Here is a 22,879-nt window from a genome sequence, read left to right as displayed (position 1 = left end):
CTACCTCTACCTGGCAATTGCCACAGCTGTGATTCAAAGAAATCAAACTCAATTATCATTATATGACCCCTTTTCAGCTTTCTACCACAAATGTAGCTACTGCAAGGCAGAAGAGCTGCCTTTTCCATGCCATGCCATTCCTCAAATAGTGCGAACTACTAGTTACACTGCAAGAAACATCCAACTAAAACTACTGGCCTTTCAGCTTAGAAACATAATTTTTTACATGTTGTGTCACAAGATTAAGGCACATTTTCAGGATTCCAAAAAAGCAACAGACATACTGTAATGTACGAATACATAATTCTTAACACAATATTAATGTCTCCTTTTTTTCATGCAGGATGGAAACTAGACAATCCTTTTTTTGCATTGGAACAGATGTGGGGCTATAGCCATCTTCCAAGGAGTTGGTCTTTTTGGGAGGCAGACATCTGTGAGAAACAGAAACGAAATCCTTGCTGAAAAAGTCTGCCTTGTCACACTAATTTTGGTTGAACAAAGCTGTTAGGAGCTTTCAGCATTAAAGGAACATCCTCAGAGGAAGATAAATAGATCCAGTCATTCATGCAGAGTTCTAGACCATGGAGTATCACACTGGTTATCCATGACTAACTCACTTAGATACCCTTGAAATTTCTAACTCAAAACCAAACAAAAATGTTTCAAGACACTAATACAAAAGAGAATGTTGCACCTAAGAGTAAACCAATAGATACACTGTTGTATCAAGTGTTATCAACTCCTGATAATACGCTAATTAAAATGTTTATGGCTTCTTTTTAATTGGGCAGTTTCAGTAATTGTGCTAATGGAGGTTTTGCTTTTTTGATGCAGATGTATAGCAGCCGACAGGATTTGGGCATTAGATATCTCTCATCCTCTTAGGAGAAGGAGCACTGAGTAAGAACAAGTGATCAGTTGTTACTGTCTTTTCAGTAAAAGTCTCAGCATTTCATTTATCCTACTGAACCAATATATTTCAATTACCACATTATCAAAGTTTAAAGAAAAATACGGAAAAATGTAAAGTCTAATGATGTTTCCATGTTTTTACCTCACAGGTAAACATATTCTCCATTGTAAAAGAATAAACATATAGATTAAGTCCCACTTCTAAGAGTTAGTCATTACCTCTTAATAACAACACTTGAAAAATAAGCTTTTCTAAGACTAATTTTAGGCGACACTACACATACCAATGGGAACCCTAACGTGTATGCATACAGGGCCAAAGCCACCCTCTCTCCTTTTCCCCTTAGTGACAGACTCAGTGACATGAAGAAGGACAAACAACTATTTCCTGAATGCTGCACAGCGCCACTACTTCACTCCACCTCCCTATACCTGTCATCTGCCAGAATGGAAGAGAAACTGGGAATAATACTTATAAAAACAGTCCAGTAAACACACAAGGAACGTGTGTTACAGCTTCTCTTGCCTATCCAGTAAATCTGTGCCTCAGTGTGTAATAGTCCAGGTTCTAAGACTGTTACCTTTTCAGGTTTTTTTGTTGCTGCTTTTGGTTTATGGTGGCTTCTTGGTTTGTTTTTTTTTTTTAAAGAAGACAAAATGAGCAATTAACTTATACAGTTTGATTGAAAACTCTTGGTTAGCTTAAAAGATAATATTTAAAACATTTAAAAATCTTACAGAATAGACCTGAGATTTTACTGTTGCTACATTGTCTTCCTTTATTCTTATGAAGGGTTAGAAATTCAAAGAGTTAGAATTTTACTTAATTGTCTCCTCTCCTAAAAATGTCATGCAATCTCTTTACTGCAGTAATTGAAGTTTTAAATTAAATGCTAAATAAGCTGAGACTTAGAAGAAAGCAGATGAATACTGTCAGCACTATCATATTTCTGTTCTTGTTCTCTGGTCCAATGCATTCTTTTTCCCATTAGTGACACCTAACTACAAATTTAGTCTGTGGGAAACAGAAGTACAAGTATTTGTATTAATAGGTAAATTAAAATTTTTCCAAAAGTATCAATTGCTAAGAATTATATACTCTACTTCGGTTGTAATTAATCTGTCCATAGAAACTTTAAAGTTACTTCCTTACACTTCAGATGACTACAATCCTGATTTGATCACAGTCTTTTAATATTTAATAATCATGGGAATGTATAATTTGCCTTGAGGAAAAAAGAACCTGCAGCAGACTGCACTTTATTGAAACCTGCAACATACAAACAGAAATAAGAAATGCAAACACAGCTGCTACAGTAAAGCCTACAGGGATAAAAAAAGAAAAAAGGAAAAGGAAGAAAAGATCAATTCAGAAGCATGTGAAATACTCCAGCTCCTGAAATTATTTAAAACCTCTTCAACTTTTTCACCATTTCTAAATATGCTACTTTTTTGGTATTAATTACTCGGTTAACCTGCACTTACATACATATTACTGCATTTATAATAGGAGAAACAACAAATATATTCAATATTCAATGTTCAAATATAACCCTTAATTTAGCCCCCTCAGAAAAAATTATTTTAAATTAGCTGCTATTTAGCATCTTACAAAAGAGTTGATCCTGTAAATGTTTATCAAGCTTGCTGTGGTGGAGAGCACTAATGTACTGGTTGAACAATTTATTCTTTTCCCTAAAAAATATATATTGATGGCAAAAAATTTAAAGTGTGAAAACAAGAACCACTTAACCACTAACAAAACAGCAACATAAAACCACACTTTCAAATTCCTTGGTGAATCCTACTTAGTTTACAAGCCTTCCACAACTGTATTAACAGATTCTATTAAATAAGGTAGGATCAAAAAAATCCTAAACCAATCCAAACCAAAACCCCAAATCCAAATTGTAAAACAGGTATAAATGATCAAAGTTAAATTGTGTCCATTTATAATATTTCTCTCAAAAATTACAAGTAGTGCAATTACAACAGAATAATAAACCATGGCATTCTGTTCATGAGTGCAGGAGGATTAACATCTCTAGTACAAGAGGCTCAGCTTCATAGAGATACAAATGCATTCAGTATTCAGAAGCACCACTTGTTCTTCTGTCACTAGTTCCTCCATACATTTTGTGTTTAATACAAGTTTATCAAATGTAAAGTTGGAATTAATGGCATTTACAGATTCTGTTCGATTTTTATTATGGTGATCAGGAAACCAGAAATAAACAAAGGAACAAATATAATCAGTAGAAGTTTACAATCAATATTTAATAGATAAGCAGTTAAATAAGCAAGAGAATATCTGTGATTTCACTTGTTACAAAAAGATGAAGTATGAAACAGTAAACAACGAAAACATCATGCTACAAATAGAATTTCATTCCCAGTAACTGTCTCAGCTTTCTTTTGCTGTTTATGAATGCCTTCTTTCTCAGTAATAATAAAAAACTCGAGCGTAATTTTAGCTTATTTATTTCTAAACAACAAAAAGTAAATAATGAAAAAACTATAAAGCTTTTGATTTTCAGATATCTGATCTTCCTACCAGCTGGCTGCAGCATAAGCTAATTTGCCTATGTAGACAACTGGCGTGAAGATACCTCTTTTTTAAATAGACAGGATAAAAAACCCACCTCTCTACAATGAGAACTTGTGAATAATGACATTTTATACTTAAACATCAATTTAAAAAAAAATGCAAAAAGAGAATTCCATACCATCTGTAGTCTACCCAATAGTGTTCGGCTAAGAGGATTTCCTACTGGGCTGAAACACCCTGTGAAAAGAAAAGGCTGTGAATTTTCTGCTTGTTATCCTTTTCCATCGAATAAACCATTTTATTTTAAAATCATTATGTTAGCAGGATATGTTTGACAAAATTCTAATGAAAAGCAGCAGCATCTTTCAGTCACAACTATGCAACCTTCAGTCAGGAACAGTTGGAGGATTTATTTAACTAACAGACCTGACACAAGGTTAACTAATCCAATATTTCCATTCAAATGATTTGGAGAAGTAGCTCAAGCTATGTCCACATGCCATCTCATGCTCAAAGCTGACACTATTATCTAGGCTGTATTGCTTTCCTCTTCATTGAATTTCTGAGTAATGCATACAAAGTTTTCCAACAGAAATGATCACAAAAACTCACAAAGGAATTACTTCCTTATTTTATCTGAAAGAATAACTATGTCTATTCAGTAGTTCCTTTTGATCATCTGAGTTCCTATCACAACACATCTTGCTGTTTATTTTATTCACTCTCTACAAAGCACACTTGAACAAGTACTTGTAAATTCTTTTCAAACTATTATGTTAACTACTAAGCTCAAGAAAACCCTTTCATCATCTATGGATTTATCTTTTTGTTATTGGTCTCCTCAGCTGTATACTTAAGAAAACATCTTAAAAAGAAAAGATACAAAAAAATCTGAAAATCGTTGAACATGACAGTGAAATATGCTACTGCTTCACTGGAGAACCGTTTCTCCAGCACAGAAATGCCAGGCAACAGAGAGTTAAGCTCACTGGATTTTCTCTGTGAGATACTAGCTTTCAAACAAGTTTTGTTTTCAAAGAGGAATAAATTCTGAAAACTCATTTTCATTTGCCACACCAAAAGCCTGCTGTCCAGTGTCTGAATAAAGAGTACTTTTCAGATTCAGATTCCCATGCACTGGCACAGCTCCACAAGGAAGCTTGCACAACTTCACCTACAGTATCCTTTCTAAAGCCTAGCGGTTTTGACTTTCACAGGAGATTTACTCATAAATGCTTAATCATTAAGATATTTATATATTTCTTGCTAGAATAAAAGCTGCAAGATCAAATAGTCATAGTTAAACCAAGCTCCTGCAGATCTTCTGCATATGACTAATTTTGTACTTGTGAAAAATCCTAAACATGTGCAATAATACATTATTCAACTTTGCGTATGAATTAAAAGATTTATGATCTTAATAACTTCAAAAAAGCTTGTATAAATTCTGAAATACTTCGTTTTGAAAGGCTTTGCTTCTTATTACTTTACCCCATCTCTTTTAAGAAGAAGAAAGAGAAGAGAATAGAAACCATTTTCTGAATTTAACCCATGCTCAAGATGGTAGACCTGAAGCTAACCTTTTTTCAAACAAGCTATTTGCTACAACATTTGTTCAGCACTAACACCAAAAGTCACCAGGGATATTACTTCTACTGATATTATTATCTACATACTCATACAAACCCAGATGCTACAGAGGTGTTACTACATATTGGATATACTGTTGCATACAAGTGTCACATCAACTCTTTGAATAAAAAACCCCAAACTCAGAACCAATAAAATGTCTGCATGATAAAAAATAAATTTTTCTTTAGACAGCTAAGTGTTCTACCATAGGATAATGAATTTGAGCATTGCAGTGTTGTGCCAATTCACACAAGCGCATACTAAGATACAAGATATATAAAATATTTGATAAAAAAAATTGTTTGGAAAAGTCAAGTTTTAATTAAAAATAAAATTAATCTGTATTTTTATCAGTAATATAATTGACTTTCTTGTTTTCCTAAGGAAAATACGCATTACCTCCGGACTGTATGTTTATGCATGTGAGTACTCTTGTGTAGTCTGTCTATTTAGCTGCTTGTCAAGTGAAAACTTTATGGTTAGACTGATATTCCCAATTAAGATTCAATAAAGAGCAGTGCAGACCTGTTATGCTGCAAGCATAGGATAGAGACAGATGTGTAACTTAAAGATACAGGCAGTGTGCTGTACTGAATTCTAGAAGCTGGCACTGGTTTATACAGCATTTTCCATGACTAGAGCCAAAACAAACAGAAAATTCTCACTACTTTGCTTGAGGTGTAAACAGACCACAGCACACTTGGATCCAAATACTCTATGATCACGGCTATTGGTTACCCTAAACTAGTTTTTAGCATTATCCATTAGTTGTTTTTCAGTTATTAAGTATTCCTTTAGTAGCCCCTACATTCAGAACAATCATATTAACAAACCTCAAGTAAATAAAACAAAACCAACAAAAAACCCTGTCCAAAGCTTCATCATTCCCAAAACAAGGCCCGTTCAGCAAGCAAGGGAATATCCATCCCTTCTTTCTCAAAAGATGCAGAACAATTTTAAAGCAATGTTATACAGCTACTGGCTTGATATGGTTCCATGCTTGATGAAGCATGTAAATGACATCAAGCAGGTGTGACTAATAGCCTCAGCAGTGCTTTCTTTGGTTATCTCTGATCCAGGCTGCACACTTTTCGACTAGTATAGTGAGGTACTGAAACTGAGGTCAGGATTGCAGAACGACATTTCCACTTAATCTGAAAATGAAGTTTACAGGACACCATGACCTGTTGGGACTCTCACTTAGTCTGAGTTAATAGAAAGGTCATTAAATCCCTTGTACGGTTGAGCCTGAAAACACCCCCAACACTGCCAGGTTAATCTAGACTGTCCTATCTTAAGGATGCTTCATAATCAGTAATGGAAAAGCATTTTTATTGATAGAGAGGGTTTATTTGAACTCTTCAATAATCTTCTTTCTTAACAGCATCATCTGCCTTCACCTTCAAAATCATGTACATCTTGAGAAGCTAATTTTCCCTATTAAAGTATCAATATTTGAATTAGTGCATTTCTTATTACTCTACATTGATTCTTCAGTGGTTTCCTTTCTATGAAATTTTACATGAGAAGAACAGATTATTTCTAGAAAAACTTACTGCTAATGTCTAAATGAAACAGTAGATGTCTCAAAATGATAGATGCTAATGCTTTTTCTCAAATGACCAGAATTTTCATATCAACACAATTTAACAGCAAGACAGCTCCTCTTTAGGGTCCACATAATCCTACTGTTAAAATTATCTTGTGAGTCCAAGCATGTGCTGGCTTTTGGGAAATGACTACCAAAGAACCAGTATCTTTTGAAAAACAATGTAGCTGTCTGCCTTGAGAGGAGTCTGAAACCGTGTTAGTTTCCTGCATAATTTGAACAGTGAACTGAAAGTCTATCCTCAGTTCCTCCCAGGTCACTTCGGGCAATATATTCTCTGCCAGTAAAACAGCAACTAAAGAAAAAGGAAGACAGAAACCAAGTAGTTGTCCTGTCAAAAACACACCTATACTACTAAGTTCCCAGTTTTACGGCATGCTTTCACTGAAAAACTATCCTCTGCTCTAGACAAGCACATTAGCATGAAGTCATCAAATTCTAAATAGTTGGACTGAAATGCACAAAGTAGATGAGTTGGTATGATAACAGCAATGATGCCCCCCAAAGTAGTACTTGTAATTACTAAGAAAACTTCCCTTTAAATAACAGGATCTTTAGCTATTTTATTTATTTTAAATTAATAGCATAAGAGCCAGAATAGGGAAAAAAATTCCTTCTAGGAAGTCACATAAATCCACTATTATCCTACTGGATTGTCCACAACCATGCAATGTTAAATGTTTATGTGAAAAAATGCTCTTTTAAGAGAGGCTGAGAAAACATTCATTACAGAATTCATGTTTTAATTAACTTTTCAAAAGAAGGTTTTTTCTCGCTTTCTGAAATGTTCTTGATAAATTAATTTTTTAATTACTAAAGGTATTTTAGCATCATAAATCTCTAAGGATTCCAGTCACATGGAATCTACAGTTAATGAAATCATCCAAAATTTCATCCTGGAAAATTCTCATAAAATCACAGAACATCAAAGAAAAAAGACATATCTAATAAAACTGAAAAAAGTTAATATTCAGACATTTCTGTGATGAACGACTGTAAAGCATGTAGAGAGAAAAAAAAATCTTACCACTCCAATTCCACATTATTCTGTTTTTAATTGAGTTTTACTTTAAGTTTATACTAATTGCTAATGTCTAAAAACCCACAAACAAGTCCTGAAAGACAGGAAAACAATGCCTCTAGGAAAAGGTATTTCTTATTGCAGACATTATATTGTGGCCTCTTGCAACATAATACAGCCAAGTAAACAACAAAAAGTGGGGAAAAAGTCAACTCAGATATGAGATGAATTTGTGTCTATCAGCTCAGTCCTTTTCCTACTCATCTTCTGTGGCTTTAAAACTATTTTTCAGCAAACAGAATTATTTTCAGCACAGCCACTAATTCAGAAGTATGACCTTTGTGACCAAAGGGTCTTTTAGTATGCAGTAGAATCTCTACTTTAGCTTTCAAAGGTTTTAAAGGAAAGTTCCAAGGTGGGTTTTCTTGCTGGCTTTTTTTTGGTTTAGTTTTTTTCTTTGTTTTTTTTAAATAAAAGTTTTCAGCATTTTCATTATTCAAGCCAGGTATAATATAAGAGAAATATGATAATTTTGTAATGTTCTAAATATATGTTAATCTTCCTTCAAAGGCTTAATCCTCAAACCAATTATGCTTTAATAGATCAAACAGAATTCATTAAATAAAAAGATTGTTTATATATTGGATAAGAAGCTATTTTCCTTTTTTTAAACACAGGATCCCAAATACTTAAGAAACCCACCACAAACATTTTCAGATGCAGTTCACATAAAATGAAAGGAATGGATGCATCCACTTAACAAGAACACCTTTTGTTTTACCTGCTAAATAGATGTTTTGCTAATATCCCTTGCTGCAGGTGAAAACCCACTTCCAATTCTGCTCTACATAACTTAGTCTAGCACCTATGATTTTGAAGATATCCTACACTGAACAGGAGAATTGACAGGATCAAAGTACATTGAAAACTGTATCATAGCTTTTAAAACTACTTTAGATGCATTTGGCTGAAAGTAGATTAAAAAAACTACATTCAAAAGCAAATACAAGTGAGACAAGCAACAGAGCATTTTTAGCATTCTTTCTAAAACAGCATACTCCTTGTAACTAATACAACGCCAAAGGAAATGGTTAATTCTCTTGAGAGCCTGTATCAAGAAGGGCAGTGGAGCTGGCGAAGGGTGTGGAGCTCCTATGAGAAACGTCTGAGGGAGCTGGGGTTGTTTAGCCTGGAGAATGGAAGGCTCAGGGGTGACCTTATCACTCTCTGCAACTGCCTGAAAGGAGGATGTAGCCAGGTGGGGGGTGGCCTCTTCTCCCAGGCAACTAATGGCAGGACAAGAGGACACAGTCTCAAGCTGTGCCACGGGAGGTTCACATTGGACATTAGGAAGAATTTCTTCATGGAAAGAAAGGGTTGTTAAAGCATTGGAATGGACTGGCTGGGAAGGTAGTGGAGCTACCATCCCTGGAGGTGGTTCAAGAAACCATTGGATATGGCACTTAGTGACATGATCTAATTGACACGATCATGATTGGCCAAAGGTTGGACTTGATGATCTTGGGAGGTATTTTCCAACAAAAATGATGCTGTGATTCTGTGATCTTGAAAACCACTTAAAATGTATATACTCAAAATAGGCAGTTCTCACATGTCATATTTAAGTGTATATACAAAAGTGCTGTGATTGCAACATTATCAAATGCAAAGGTCTTCTACAAACACCGATAGAATTCTAGTAGTGTATTCTGCACTAAGTCTATTCACTGTCAGCCATTACTAGCATTCTCCTTGTCTTTTCCCCACTTTTTTCTTTGATCAGAGCATCTGGAAAAGACTGAACTATCTCCTCAATGTTGTTCTCATTTTCCAAGTGGGGTTGCAATTTATTAACCTAAACCTATCCACTTAAAACCAAAACCCCAAATCTACAGGACAAATGGAATCCCTCTCTGTTTACTGTCTGACTTTTTATAAGTAATAAAGTTCTGTTAATTTCTTTAGTCAGTTGGATATGAGAGCTGTTTGCATGCTATATACACTTAAAAAAAAGAGAGAAAAGCCTTAAGTCTTCTGCTGCCAGATGTCTCTCCTCCAATTAGTGCAGATCGATCTAGATGGCAATGACAAAAACCCCAAAACTTAACAAAATACCAAACCCACACTACCCCTAGCCCCTCCCAGTTAAGCCAAAACAGAGCTGTACTGATAGGTAGAAAAGCATAGTATTTTTGTTTCCCTTCCCCATCCCCATTAATACAATGAAATCTTGCAAACTAACAAAATAAACTTGGGAAATTATGTCAATAGATCAGGCTTTGGTTGCTGTTCGAAACACTATACTATATAGAAAAGTCTGCACAAAAGGACAAGCTTTCAATAAAAAAGTAAGCAATATTTACCTTTTTAACCATTTACTAAATACCGGTATTAAAAACAGTTATCTAGTAAAGTAACTGTAGGGAGAGAATTCAGGACCATGCAGTTCTGTATATATTGCTGCAGCTTCTTTCACAGAGAATGTGATTTTCCAGTAGATGCCCCAACTCCAGGTATTAGGAGAACCTTATATTCTCAAATAAGTCACAGCTGTTCTAAACTAAGAAAGACAACTGGTCTAGCTAGTGTGCTTTAACTTGGTAACTTCCTTATCCAAGGACTGATGCAGTTAGGTCAAGTTACTGCATCTGGCAGTCTCTGATTCCCCAGCCCAAATGACCAAGTAGTGTGTCCTTGCAGCACAGTGAGGTGATTACTGAGCAGCGGAGTAGAGCAAGGCTTAAATTCACACCTGGAGATCCACAGAGAGATACCTTTCCTGTAACACCAACTAATTCCAATCCTCATATAAGAGACCTCAGAATTAGACAGCACTAACATGAAAACACTATGCTTCTGGCAGTGCCAGATCCCACAACATAATTATATCTCTCATCAGCCAAAAGAATGCATAGAGATATTCATTCAAGCTTAGCCATCATTTTCGTTCCTGGTTCAAGGTGTACAAGGGCACAAACAAGTATTTGTTCTGAGAATAATTCTCCAGGAGGAACTATGGAGATTGTCACTGGATTTGAGGAGAATACAGTTTCATTTGAAAACATTTAATCTGTACTTAGGCACAATGAACAGGCAGAATTTGGCCCCTATTTACAAAAAGCATAATGAAGTAAAAACTATTGCATCACAAAAACAATTAAAAAATCCAACTTTTTAATTAGAGATTAAAATCAAATACATTAGCAGCCTACACACCCACCTAATTATTTCTGAGTAATCTTATCAAACCATCATCTTACATTTTTCTTGCAAATGTTAAGTTTCTACAGTACCATATATAAACAATGCAAGTAGTAGCACATGTCTCAAGCATTCTTTTGAAGTAAAGAACATTTATTGAATTCATGCTAATCAGGAATGTGCTAATTTATGACAACTTCGAACATTACATCACAATGGCAGTAGATACCACTGAAAATAAGCAGAGACTATAGTATCCAGTTGTTTCTTTCTACAATGTAGAGAACAGAAAATGGTTCTACAGCAAACATCAATAAGCCTGCACAGATACCATCAGCATTCTTAAATCAGATTGGCAGTATTATTTACACGTTCTAGATAGCAGATAAAAAAGATGTAAGGAAAATGCAGACTCTGACGCATACTTTGTATTAATAAGAATTATTTTTCTTCTAGTGCTGCAGATATCCTGAGAAAGTCATTATTAATTTTGCTAAGCTTCCCTGGACTACTTAAAAGCAAAGAAGCTTGCAAATATAGCTTGCAGTGTTACCCTATGAAAAAATACATCATGAAATACAGAAACTGCAGTCCCTTAGAGCTGTGGATGCCCAACACTGAAGTAGCAACCTTCACTTTTTGGTTTAGTAATTTTTTTGCTTCTGCATTTACTTTCCCTGCTTCAATCAGAGGAAATGGAGCTCTTATGCAGGATTTATGCTCATCTGTCTCCTAAAAATATGTAGTAGGGTTATATTTTATTTATTAATACAGTTAATTTATATGTAATACACTTAAATAGAATTTAACTCTATCTGCAACCATCAAAGTCAAGTCTCTACTGACCTCAAGAGTCTACTCCTGTCTTTAAAAAAAACAGAGTTGCCCATAGATAAAAGAAAAAGAATGAAAATTATGCAAGGAAAGAAAACAAAGTAATTTACTTCACATGGTTCCTCCCACAATAGAAATTCAGTAATGGCTAGTTATTCACAGTTACTTAAACTAAATTAGTCTGCTGTTCTACAAATGGAAAGCTGTAAGAAAATATGCTTAGAATACCACAGATACTTTTCAAAATCAGCCATTAATATTTTTGCAATGCAGTCTTGTCAGCTAAGTAAAAACAGCCAGTTACCGCATAAACTACTGAGTTCCTACATTACCCAGTAAGCCTCACAATGTCAAATCAAGCCTTAACTGAAAAAAAAAAATCTAAAAAAAATTAAAATCTTGTAACTGCTTGAAGAACTTATGTAGCATTTTCCTAATACTTGCATTCAAGGAAAAATAGTATCAGCAACATCATATGAAATATGCTGGATTCAGCTTGATATTTCAGGTCTTTATCATGACCAGAATAACTACTACTTTTTCTATTACTTTAGCACTTTCAGCCAGTACTGAATACTAATTTTGACAAAATACTACCAGAAAATTCCAAGAGATTGCCAAACAATTAATACGTTATTAAACCTGAAAAATTTAAGATCACTGGCAGACACTAAATCAGGAAACAACTATATAAGATTTTTAATATGGTATCAAATCAAAAGAGTAAGGAAAAAAGTTCACAGCAGACACACTTCTTTCCAAAATAGAAGGCCATGTCTTTAAAATACATTCCCAAGTTTATTTTCCATTTTGTAGTTCAGAAACTAGATTGGTCATATAATTCATGAAAATACGTGTGGTGAAACCAACCTACACATGAGAATTTTTCCATATCCACACTTTTGAGTTTTCAGATTATTTACGAACAAACTACTCTAAGAAGGAGTTTTTCTACATATCGGTGATTAGAACATGTATGAATAACTAAGTCCTTTCTAATTAGTTTCCAATTGTATAGGGAAATAAAATAATGGCCTGTAGCAACTTTGGTAATAAAATCTGAATATACTTCCTTGTGAATAACACATGACAAAGTGCTTGAGACTAATATTAGTATCATCTATTACAGAGGAAAATATACTGAAATGCTAAGTCTGACATTAAAGCAACATATTGCAGTTCCAGTTGGGCACAGATTTCAATGATAATAATTTTTCAGTTTCCTTCATCTACAAGGTCTGCGAAGTTTTCTAGAATGCACCAACAACCTGCTACTGCTTTTACAACAGTGGATTTTTAGAATGCCTTCTTAGACAGTATCACCACTTCTATACTCTCAGTCTTCAGCCACTATGCAATTACTCTAGCAGAAGTTACACTGGTTATACAAATATGTGGATACCAAATGCTACTTTGCTGAAAGTAAAAAAAGATGACTTCGCCACTTTCTACTTTCTACAGGCCACTTTCTACTACTGATAGAAAGCTTGAATTATCACTTGGCAAAGAGTTGAAAAGCAATTTTTTCTACACAGATTTTTCCTTGGGTCTTAGGTGGAAGATGCACAAAAAAAAAAAAGCATGGAAAGGAAACTGTTTGCAAAGAATGGAATTAAGAGGCAATACTACATTTCATTTACAAAGCGGTACCTGATCTGAGGAGAGGTAAAAGAAAGAGAAACAAGACATGCAGGTTCATAAAGAAGGGCTGTGCTCAGCTTTGGGCTAAGAACACATTTCTAAAATTCTGGATATCCTGGAGAGAACAGACTTCTCTCCAAGGTTCAAACAGCAACACAAATCACTGCAGCTGGTATTAGAAGACAGAAAGACTTTACAGTATCTCAGCATCAAGCCAGACAGTAGAAGTTACAGTCCTATCCAGTGAATTTTTATCTTGTTTTTATAGAAATTTTGCAAGCAAGATTATTTGCACAGCAGGTCCAAAGGTGTAAACAAAAAATATTAATGAAAATTAAATTCAGAATGAATAAAGAAATACCATTTGACTAAATATTTTCTATAGTATCATGAAAAACAATTTGATTAAGTACTTAATATAATAACATAATAGCTTTTTCTACATCATCACACAGGTAGTGCCAAACTGTTAGAAACTGCAGTACTTAAACATATAAGCTTAATTATATAACCAGTCCTCTCTGGTTTGACTACCATTAATAGCTAAAATCACTACTGACTCATACAGCATCTCCAATAACCCAAAATCCACATGAAAGCAAAAAATGTTAAGTTCTCACAATCATCAATAAGAGGAAGGGGATTCCTAAAGTCTGAATATTCAAGGAAAGGAAATTCTTCTCCAAAACTTATTCTGAAAATAACCACCCCTTTCTATACATTAGACATTGTGAATGATATCTCAGTTTCTTTAAAACTGACTTAATCACCAAGTGCTACAAATATTTGTTTCTTCAAAAGGACCAAACAACTGAAAACCACAGAAAATTATCTAGTAAGACTCTAACTTTGGAAGTCTCAAAGATTATGTCTTAATAACCTTGTTCACTAAACCTTCCTAGATGGGTTTTGCACACACTTACGTGCCAATTATTAAATCAAGAGCTGGTGATACAGACAACCCTGGACACACCTTGTTCTCTTTGAGTGATTCCTGGAACTTACTCTGAAAATCATTTGTTTTGGTAAGAAAAGCTGATTTGCAGGAAGATTCTTAATTCAAACCACAGTTTCAACTGCTGAAGATCCTTTACACATGTGAATAGAAAAAAAAGATGGAAATTTCCTTCATGTTCTTTACTAGAAGGAAAACAAATTTCCAATAAATACTGCTATCAAGGTACACATGATGTGGTATATTATAGATGTACATTAAGTAGGCCCTGGACTCCAGATTTTGCAAATAACAATAGAACAATAGCCTTTCCTCTCTTGGTGCTGCTTTTTATGAAGTAGCCAAATCTGAGGGAAATATAATTGGGCAGAAGATACACTACGGTAGATTGAACTGCTGGACACAAAGTTACCAACAATTAATCTAGATACATATTCAGAATTTGTGTTTTGAACTATTTCTAAAATGAAAAATTCCAAGAATGCGCTTGGAGTCCTTGTAGGAGATAAATACTAACTTGGTTTTTAGCTAGTACCTGGCTCACAAGAGAAGTGCTTCAACTAGCAACATGCAGAACTCTGTTACAACATTCTCCCGAACAAGTAGAGGAGGTGACACACCTAACCTCCTCTAAATTGATAAAGTCTCAAAAAAATCTATTTCAAGGACAGGATCATCCTTTTTTAGTAGAGAGGTGAGCTCTGCTTAAATGTGATTATCCATAATAAAAATTCAAAGAAGCAAGGAGTAGGAGAACAGCCTATTTAGACTCTTTACCTGAAAAATCTTACAAAGCAAATCTTAGAGTTACAGCCACTGCTAGGAAAAAAAAAAAAGAGGTTAGATGAATTGTTTCTCATGCTCTACAGGTGCATAGTGACAACCTGAAGTTTGGTGACCGAATTCTCAAAACATTTTCTGCTACTAGGTAATTTATCACAGCAAAATATGCTCAGTATACCTTTAGAAGGAAGCTGTAATTTTCTGTATTTTATTATTTGGCATATTAACTGCAGCAGTCTGCTTCATTTGACCAGTCAGGCTCTGAATGGATTCCAGAAAGACCTGTATCACCATATGCCACTGCAACACCCTTCAGTTACTCTGTAAAAAAACCTGATCAATGAGGCACCAGCAGTTAGCCTACAGCTGGAGTAGAGGATAGGAAAAGCGGATGTGATGCATATGGGGATGCAGTACGATGGAATCAATCTTTAGATGAGATATAGAGTTTCAAATATTATCTGTTATACAGTCGCATATATATACAGAGTCTTCTGCCAAAAGACTGTCTGGCATGCCACAACAAAGCCTGGGGTCAAGTGGGCATGGGAGACTCTAAAGAGGTTTTTTGAATTTGCCTGTTTGTCACTTCAATCTTTTTTCTCTGGCCAAGGAAGTAAAAACTGAAGAAACTGAGCCCTAATTGTGAGAGGAAAACATAAGAAAGGAACCTCTGCAATCTGTTCCTTCACTGTGTGCCTTAAGGTTGCAGAAAACTCCCAAATACAAGTTTTCGGAAGTAGAGTTTTAAAAGAATTCTAACATGCCATTTGAAGCCAACAAGCAAGGAGTCACTTTTCCTTACAACCTCCAGTGAGCAAGAAAGCTCACTGTGAAGCTCTCATTTCATCTGGATCAAGGCAGCACATTTAGGCCAGCTCTGTAAATAACTTCAAGCTACTAGGTGGTGTGACAACAGCAACGTCTAAGTTATAAACCCATAGAGGCCTTCACTTCTCTGTACGTGCCTTCTGCTTTCTTAATGCTTTCCCAAACCACCATCCTCTATCATTAGTTTCTACAGAACCAACATGATCAGCATCAAACTACAATGATCAGACTACATTGGTACCACAGACTATTGCAGAGTATAATGTACACCACACACGCCCAAAATTTACTTAAAAGGTGTTATATTAGTAGAATGAATTGTGAGAGAAGCTTGCTCTCACTGAAATTGGTGCTTCAGCAACAAGGATAACAAGTTGCATATGAATCCATGAAAGCTGAGTTGTTTCACACATAAAAATCAATTAACAAAATTAGCAAAGGCTTTTTAAAACACTTGAAAAAGTTTGCATGTATACCAAAATGGGATGGATAATGTTTGTTTAAAACCTGGATTCTTTTTTTTTTTTTTAGTGTACTTGGGTTCTGTTAACTTGTCAAAACCAGCATTGAAGTCAAAGTACCTAGGTCTCCTCTTGGGAGATGGAGACCTCTCCCTCCTGTGCACCATGGCTGCTACTGGGTTTTTTGCACCTCCCAACTCCTCTGGAAATGACATAAACAGAAGGATTGAAGCACTACAAGGAGGGATCAATTTCCTCATCTTATTCACTAATGCTTATTGCTGTACAGACAGCATTCTTGCTGATCTAGGTTTTCTGCTGGACAAGAGAACTGATACTTTAACTGCACAGTCCTGGGCAAAAGGACTGTTTCCACCTCTGCAAGCAGCTAAAATTGCGTTTAAGCATGTTGTCTCATGGCTCAATAGCTCAAAATTACAGACAAGTTCAGAGTGAAAACAGTTAACAGGACCCCTCTACTTAGGAATTAATTAAGACTCAGTTGTTTTAGGATCCACATAATTGAGAAAGTAAGGGCACACTTAGGCCAAATCACTTTTGGCAGAGACTTTCCACAGTACTACGTCACACCCTGATTTTGCAATCTATATCCATTGCTGCCAAACAGAGAGTAATGCTTCATTTAATCCACACCCTTGTATAATTTGGCTGAGAGTACTTCCTTTAGCCTGAAGGCTCAGCAGTAATTACCCTAACATACACCAATTTCAAGTAAATATAAATGGTGTTCTTCTGATAAAGTTTTTGGAATCTTCAAAGATTGCTGTTATTGTGCTCTGTATTTAGTGTAATTTTTAGTGAAATATTTTAATTAACTTGCCTAGAAGAAACATGAAAAAGAAGAAACATGAACATCTAATAAAGGAACATGTGTATCTTTGATCTCAGTATAAACAATTCTAGCAAGTTTAACTAGAAAATACAAACTCTTCTGACATTTATAACATCTTATCAATCAGACAGAAGAAACTGGGTAAGCAACCTTTTAAAATAGTAGACTGTCATTATTGTTAATGGATATGTCTCTGTGTCTTTACTACTCTGTTGGAACATTTTTGTGGTTAGATGTATTTATTTATACAACTTATGTTTTCAAAGCAAAAAATAATTTTTACTATTCATTTTATAAATATAAACATTCAGCTCTTCCACCTTAAAACAACGTCCTGTATTTGTGCCTTAAGCCAAAACTCTGATGTTGTCCAGTGATGTGGGCAGGACAGCAGGGTCACAGAGCTCTGAGGAAGTTCTTTCCCTTGCAGAATTGCCTGAGATGCCTGTAAGCCATGACGAGGGCACAGGTGTGTCCTTGTACTCTTAATTTTTATTTGCTGCCGAAGTCAGCTGTAAGCTGGAACATCATGAGCCTTTGTAACCTATTTGCATTGAGGAAACTAAGACACAGCTACTTCAAAATGTAAATGGTACAGCAAAATAACTTCTAAAAGAACCAGGTATAAAAAAATTATCAAAAAAATCTTGTGATCGATGTTTTTTTTTGTTTTATAAGAAAATTAACTTTGAGAAAAATATTTGTAAGTTGTATTTTTCAGTTCTTCCATTGTGCGGTAAGCAAATAATAACAAAAAAAGTTTTATTTTCTTTCTCCCTTCTCTCTTATACTTTTACCCTAAGTCAAAGTGAGAGATATGACTGTCTTAAAATGAATGATCACATTCCCCTGGGAAGTTCCAATTCAAATTAACATACAGACATATAAAAAAAGCACTTTAGACTTAATGCTCTTCTGCTTATGGTAAAAATACTTGTACCTAACTTCAGTGTAGTTACATCAGTTGACACCTGCTGAGAGCTGATCTGTGGTGTTGAGCTGGTAATTTCTCTCTATTGAGTTCTCTTACCATTTTTTTAAAAATAAAGAGAAAATCTTCTATATTAGATCTAAAACTTAATCATTATAATAAATTCTCTATGACCAAGCGGTGCTTTTTAGTTAAAACAAAGCCTTGTAATGACTGTAAAGATATTTTTATCTTTGGTTAATAGGAGGAAAAAAAAACAGAACAGAATAATACACTCAAAAAACTAGGGACTAAAATAAGTCAAGTTTACTCACTTAAAAAGTGTTAGTATTCTGCACTTTCTCCTAAGAGTTTTAAAACATTATTGTTATCCAGGGCACAGGGTGGTGGGGGTGCTTCAGTAAATCAGTTTCCAAAAGAAAGAAAATATAGGTACTTGATCCAACCCCAGTGTTAGAAGAAGTTATGTCCTACAAAATACAGAAAATGTGAGAATTCTGCGAAGATGCAATTCAATACTTGTTATAATAACAGAAAGCAATTCACATTTCTACATTTAGGAATGCAAAAGAAAATAATAGGTAAAATTTTCTACTTTTTGGCACTACTGTCCCATTAGAATAATTAAATGAAAAGGCCACACATAAAAAAAATCCAACTCCATAAAAATATTAGAAGAATTCTCTCAAAAAATTTTTAAAGTTTAAATTTCTGAAAAATGTGTCAGGCAGGATCAGTTCTTCAAATACGTACTGCACAAAAATACAGAAAAATAACTGAGGAGTAAGAGACAAGTATTAGGCACCTTTTCAAACACATGACATAATCTACTAGGAGCAGACTGTAGCTTGCAGGAAGCCAACCACCCTGCAAGCATTTATTCTTATGTATCACTTCCTATGTTGACAGCACCTCTATAGGATATATTAATATTGTTCTGTATTTCTATCCAGTTCTAGACTTAAAAATGATTGGTAGAAGACTACTAAGCAAAGATACTTCCCTCACTGGATTGCCTGATCATCCTGAGGCCATTATGACTATCCCTCAGTGAACAGGAAACTTGCATTTCTCCCTCCATAGTCATAAGAAAAAATGGAAAAGATAAATGTATCAGGCCACTAGGGAAAAGACTACTACAATCCTTTTGCACAGGCCTCATAGTATCACTTCATTATTTGTTTAATCAATATCACAAAAAAGCCCAGCAGACTCACCAATGCCAATGGAATTGAGAAAATATAAAATAAAGGAAAATTAGTTTCCATCATTACCTATTCCTCTTAGCAGCTTGTATTACACTCAAACCACTTTGAACTAATAGTGTGGATTCTGAACCACTTTTAGGTATGCATTTGCTACTCTTCACCACAACATGCTCCTGCCCCAATTTTAAGAAGATGTGGGGCTAAAAAGAAAAATCTCAATGCTACTTAGACGTGGCAAATTGCTACATCATTTCCATAGCTCTGATCTGTGCTGCCCTGCAGGCTTAATTGCGTTCACCATCACGGCAAATCTAAATGAAGCTGTTGGTGAGCTAATGAGGCAGCACACATTACAGTTTAACAGGGAACAGATATATCCTGATTCTTTCAAAACGAAATTGAATTTTTTTTCTCATGTTTATATTCTTGGCAAGACACGTTTTACACACAATCAAGATATTTCTCTTGAAAAGTGAATAGGAAGAGATTTTCACCCCTATGTTAAAGTTTGATAAAAGACAGTATTTACAGTAATATGCTAGAATAAAAAAAAAATTAGGTATTCAGTGATCTGTGTGCCATTCAATTTGCCTGCATGGACTGGATGCCAGTAACATAAGCATGAGAATGCAACTTTTGATAGTGTTTCTGCAGTATCTCTGCAAAAATGTGAATTTTGCTACTTGATGTACCCTTTTCTGATTCTAACACCCCTCCGAAAATAAAAACAGTATTTTAAGAACATTTAATTGATGCATAAATATTCTTCATATCTTTGATGCAGAAATCTATTTTTCACTCTTTGCTTGAGACTGAAAAAAGAAGTTTTAAATAGTCTATCAAATATAACGGAGGACTTAAATGCAAAGTCAGTTTTGCTAATATCTTCAGAGTGAGAAAGAGTGCTTTGAAGCTTTCACTTTATGTAGGTGGAAAACACCTTTGACTGTCAGTTGTGTTAATGGAGAGAAACCTTCTAATTGTTCTCAACCCTGCCAAAGTGTTGTGTTTTTTGTTTTTGAGATTTTCTTTAAAGATACAAGAACCATCACGTTATTAGCACATAACGTAATTAATTTTTAAGAGCAAGTTTAATTAACTGGTTGTATTGAAGTCAAAATTTTAGTGAAAAGATCTGTGCAGTATTTATAGTCGAGCTTCAAGCTCCCACATAAGTAACAATTAGGGTCACTGCTAACTTAAGATCTCAAACTTATTTTAGAAAGCATGTCTTGAATATAGTGGGAGTTACTGAAGAGTCACTGTTGAATAAAGCCTAAAAACACTGGCCATTTCTTTCATGGCATGCCATGGACCTGCAAAACTGCCTCATAGGAAAGTGATTTCACTGTGCAAAGATGAAACAAGACCATATGGGATTTTGATGTCTGTCAGAAAATGGGTAATTGAAATCTGGAGCTTTTGCTACTCCCTTATTTATTTGAAAAATAACAACTAGGAAATGTGTTATCCTGGAAGAAGGTACGAGGAAAAGACAGGAATGTCTAAGACAAAGCCCTGCATAATGCTATAGTGCAGTGTTGCAGAATAACAGTACAGGATGGATATGATAGAACTATGCAGCAAAAGGAAGGTAAAAGCTCAATTCTGACTATCAAAGACAGGTCTTAAATTTTAAGACCAAGAAAAAAAAAAGAAAATGAAAGAAAGAAGAAAAGAAGTTCAGCAAGCTTAAATTTTACATACCTTCAGGGACAGATTCCTTAAAGAGTACTAAACAATAATCAAGCAAGAATAAAGTAATTCTGCTACATATAAAACAAGAGAAATTTAAGTAGAATGAAAAACAGGACCAGCCATAAGACTTTGTGAAGCTAAATTACAAATATAAAACTGACCTTCTCCAAAGACAAACATCTAGCAAACTTTTCAAATTATTGAAATAGCTATCAGCACAGCTGCAGCTTTACTGAGGCAGACATAAAACTTACCCTGATATGGTAAAATGAGTCAAAGTCTCAATGACAAATTTCATCTGACAGCCTATCACAATGGACAGTAAGAAAACCTAAGTTCCATGCCTTCCTCTCAAATTTAACATAATATTTTTGAGAGGAAGCCACAAAACATACATTTTCTTAAATTTAAATTTATTTTGTTAAAGCTTATGAAATCTCTCTAATGAAATGTTTAAACATAACACATATAAATAAGTTCATCCATGTCTTGTATTTGCTTTGTGGTTCCTACTTTACTCATTACTATTTGACAAAATTCATTACTTTTTTTCTAGAAATTCTAGCCATACTCTTGACAAAACCTTATCTCTTGCACAGCACTCTCTAGCATCAATGGGAAACCAGCAGATGTTGTTAACCTTGAATTTAGCAAGACTTTCAACACTGTCCCCCACAACACTCCCACAAACATCTCTAGTAAGGACTGTGTAAACAGACAGTGCAGCAGACTGAAAGCTGGCTGAGCTGAAGAGATCAGAAGTTTGTAACCACTCTCGTGAAATGTAACTGGAGACCTGTCTCCAGTGGTGCACTCCAGCGGTTGATACCGATGTCCACACTTTAACTTCTCCGTTAATGACCTGTATGATGGGACTGAGTACACACTCAGCAAATTTGCATATGATGAAAAATTGGGAGGAGGGGCTGATACAGCAGAGGGACACACTCCCATTCAGAGGCACCTTGACGGGCTGCACAAATGGGCCAACAACAACCTCTTGAAGTTGAACAAAGGGAAATGCAAAGTCCTGCACTAGGGGAGGAATAATCCCATGCACCAATGCAGACTGAAATACACAAAATATCATTTAAAGATAATAAAAAACCCTTTACTGTGAGAACAGTCAAACATTGTAACAGGTTCTCCAGAGATGTTTTGGAGTTTTCTTCCTTAGAACTATTAAAAACCCAAATGGACATAGTCCTGAATTCTAGGTGAATCTGCTTTGATCAGGAGGGTTAGGCTACGTGGTCAATGATCTTGCCTTAACTCATCTCATATAAAAAATATTCTGTCCTTGAGAAAGATGCTGAAGCTCTCCATTAGATGATTAAACAATGAATTATTCAATTTAGAGCAATCTAGTTGGAAACAAAGGCGGTCCTCTGTCTCAGCATCCTTGAGATAACTGATCTTGAAGAAAATGTGGAAGGTAAACAGCAGAACAAGGACTGGGTCTTCATAAAAGCCTATAAACCAGTGAAAGTATGCACCTGAAGAAAAGCCAAAACACGCTGTATGTTTGAGAGTTTACAGAACCTATTTGTCAAAACAAAGAGACATTTAAAAGAAATAGTAGTGAATATTGCACATACAGCTAATTCTGCAAATGTATCTGGACACAAAAAGATTTAAAAGTCAGGGAAGATCTGCTGTATTACTGCTAGTGTCCATAAATCACAAAGATGGCTTCACCGTTTCCCCACTGTTTCCTACCTAACACAAGACCTAGACAATTAAACTGTCTTAAAAAGA

At 35.0% G+C, this 22,879-nt stretch overlaps 1 protein-coding gene across 7 annotated transcripts in view; it reads right to left on the bottom strand.

Moving 5' to 3' along the window:
• The window catches only part of AHI1 (Abelson helper integration site 1), a 96,562-nt gene that overhangs the window by 21,513 nt on the left and 52,170 nt on the right, over positions 1-22,879 (bottom strand). For 6 of the 7 annotated variants that reach the window (XM_064649427.1, XM_064649428.1, XM_064649429.1 and 3 more), the window contains one exon: positions 3,642-3,700. The exons of the other annotated variant lie outside the window; for it this stretch is intronic. In XM_064649427.1, the coding sequence (XP_064505497.1) occupies positions 3,642-3,700 (59 nt within the window). The remainder of the gene's footprint in view (positions 1-3,641; positions 3,701-22,879) is intronic. 7 annotated transcript variants of the gene reach the window in all.

Source organism: Pseudopipra pipra, chromosome 3 (genome assembly GCF_036250125.1).
Source record: "Pseudopipra pipra isolate bDixPip1 chromosome 3, bDixPip1.hap1, whole genome shotgun sequence".
Lineage (NCBI taxonomy): Eukaryota > Metazoa > Chordata > Aves > Passeriformes > Pipridae > Pseudopipra > Pseudopipra pipra.
This window is presented reverse-complemented; position numbering and strand designations above follow the sequence as displayed.